Source organism: Panicum virgatum, chromosome 9N (assembly GCF_016808335.1).
Source record: "Panicum virgatum strain AP13 chromosome 9N, P.virgatum_v5, whole genome shotgun sequence".
Lineage (NCBI taxonomy): Eukaryota > Viridiplantae > Streptophyta > Magnoliopsida > Poales > Poaceae > Panicum > Panicum virgatum.
The window spans coordinates 75,639,717-75,641,848 of record NC_053153.1 but is presented as its reverse complement, the minus strand read 5'-3'; the positions used below and the strand labels follow the sequence as shown (position 1 = coordinate 75,641,848).

The 2,132-nt window shown below is 64.2% G+C and overlaps 1 protein-coding gene across 1 annotated transcript; it reads right to left on the bottom strand.

Annotated features, from left to right (window-relative positions):
- Positions 1 to 209: 209 nt before the first annotated feature.
- Positions 210 to 1,865, bottom strand: LOC120692762 (probable serine acetyltransferase 4). The gene has a single exon (XM_039976145.1). It carries the CDS (start codon positions 1,413 to 1,415, stop codon positions 459 to 461), a length of 957 nt encoding a protein of 318 aa, XP_039832079.1. The 5' UTR covers positions 1,416 to 1,865; the 3' UTR covers positions 210 to 458.
- Between the last annotated feature and the right edge of the window lie 267 nt (positions 1,866 to 2,132).

Sequence of the window (2,132 nt, the reverse complement as noted above, 5' to 3'; positions counted from 1 at the left end):
CCGGGCTTTTGTTATGTAATCTAATAAAAGATGGGCCAGCGCACGAAGTGGTGACGCCGAGTGTAACTCAGAAGCGTATTGTGTATTCTTCTGTCTTAATATAAAGAAGCGCAGCTCTCCTGCGTTTTTGAGAAAAAAAATGAAGTTTCATGTAGAAATTGAATGTACTCCATGAGCGCTGGAATAGAACCTAGAGTGTATTTGCAAGCAACCGATAACACTTAGCAGATGCATTTCTTGTTATTCCTTCCAAAAAAACCAAGGAAAAAGAACATGAAAAAATATGGACTTGCACCAGGGCTCAATTCCTAATTGAGCTCCCTCTTATGCACCGCAGCTCTCTCTGTAGTGCAGGCACTAGGCTATAGCAGAATAGAAGTGGCCAGGAGCCACAAATACCATTTCGGAGGGAAAGCCTCTTGCACTAAATATTTGCACTCAGACCCCTCTAAGATTTCTCAAATCACGTAATCCGACAACCCCTGCTCCATGGTCACCCCGGGCTGCTCCTCCGGCCGCCGCTGCGGCGCCGCCTTCTTCCCGATCGCCTTCGCTGGGTTCCCGACGGCCGTGGTTCCCTCCGGCACGTCGCGGAGCACGACCGCTCCCGCTCCTATCTTGGCCCCGGCTCCAATGTGCACATTGCCGAGCACGCTGGCGCCGGCGCCGATCAGCACCCCGTCCCCGACCTTGGGGTGCCGGTCGCCGGACTCCTTCCCGGTGCCGCCGAGGGTGACGCCGTGCAGGATGGATACGTCGTTGCCGACGACGGCGGTCTCGCCGATGACGACGCCCGTGGCGTGGTCGAACAGGATGCCGCAGCCAATGCGCGCGCCGGGGTGGATGTCGACGCCGAAGACCTCGGAGGCGCGGCTCTGGAGGAGGAGCGCCGCGGCGGCGCGGCCGTCGGCCCAGAGCGCGTGCGCGGCGCGGTGCGCCTGCAGGGCGAGGAAGCCCTTGTAGTAGAGGAAGCAGTGCACCATCCGGGCGCAGGCCGGGTCGCGGTCGCGCGCGGCCAGGAGGTCGGCGCGCGCGGCGCGGGCGGCCTCCGGGTGCGCCGCGAGCGTGCCGGCGAGGAGGTCCCGGAGCGCGTCCTGCGGCAGCGCGCCGGGCACGCAGAGCTTGGCGGAGAGGTGCGCCGCGAGGGCGGCCTCCAGCGACGGGCGCGACAGGACGAGGTCCCCGTAGAACTTGCGGAGGATCGGCTCGGCGTCCGCGTCGGCCTGCGCCTCGCCGCGCAGCTCCTCCCAGACGGCGTCGCCGCGGACGCAGCAGGCGCTCGCGGGCGCCGGCGCGGCGGCGGGCATCGCGCGGTCCGCGGCTGCGGTGGTGGCGCGGTCCGGCAAGTAGCGGTAGATGGCGCTGGAAAGGCGGCCGGCGTGCGTGGGGTGCCACTTGTCGACGCAGGCAGCCATGTGTGCGGCGCGGCGCGCAGGGCAGAGGAGGAGGATGCTCGTGGTGAATGGCGGTGGAGTGCGGAGGTTGTATGTGGCCGCCTACACAAGGCGTCAAGTGTTTGCAGTCCTATACTCCTATATATACGTGTCTGCCGGCGGGGAAGGGAGGGGGCCGGAGCCGCCGATCCGGCGAAGCTTCAGAGAAGCAGCGCGATCAGATGGTGTGTACCCCCGGAGACGGACGGGACCCCCCTGCTCGCATCCCTCTTTCTTTCCGTGGCAAGCTAAAGCGAGCTGCTTGCTGGCTCACCGCGTGATTCCGCCACCGCTGCGGCTGTGCACGTGGCTACATGCCGAGACCGTTGTGCTGTTGTGCAGCATGCCCAACCTTAACAGCTACAGCGCCGGCAGGATGGTGTCTGGGAGAAACCGCAACGGCGACGCTGGAGAACGGGAAACCGAAATCCTTGAGCCGTGTGCGATCAACAAGCGGGGGGCTTTGTCGATGTAGAGCCGGAGCATATGCCGAACGAATATCTGCCGATCGAATTCGTCCGGACCAGCAACTAGGCTAAAATTTGAGATCCTTTGGCACCCCTAGGCGCGGCTCTCGTGGCCCGGCGCGACACGCACGCTCATGCCCCCCCGGCCAAGGTGGCCCGGCTCCTGGCCAGGCAAAACCTCCGCCGCGCCGCGCACGGGGCCGAGAGGATGGCGTGCCGCAACTCGGGTGGG

Bases quoted from the DNA above. Each gene is read 5' to 3' on its own strand.
- LOC120692762 (XM_039976145.1), bottom strand. From the start codon at position 1,415: ATGGCTGCCTGCGTCGACAAGTGGCACCCCACGCACGCCGGCCGCCTT.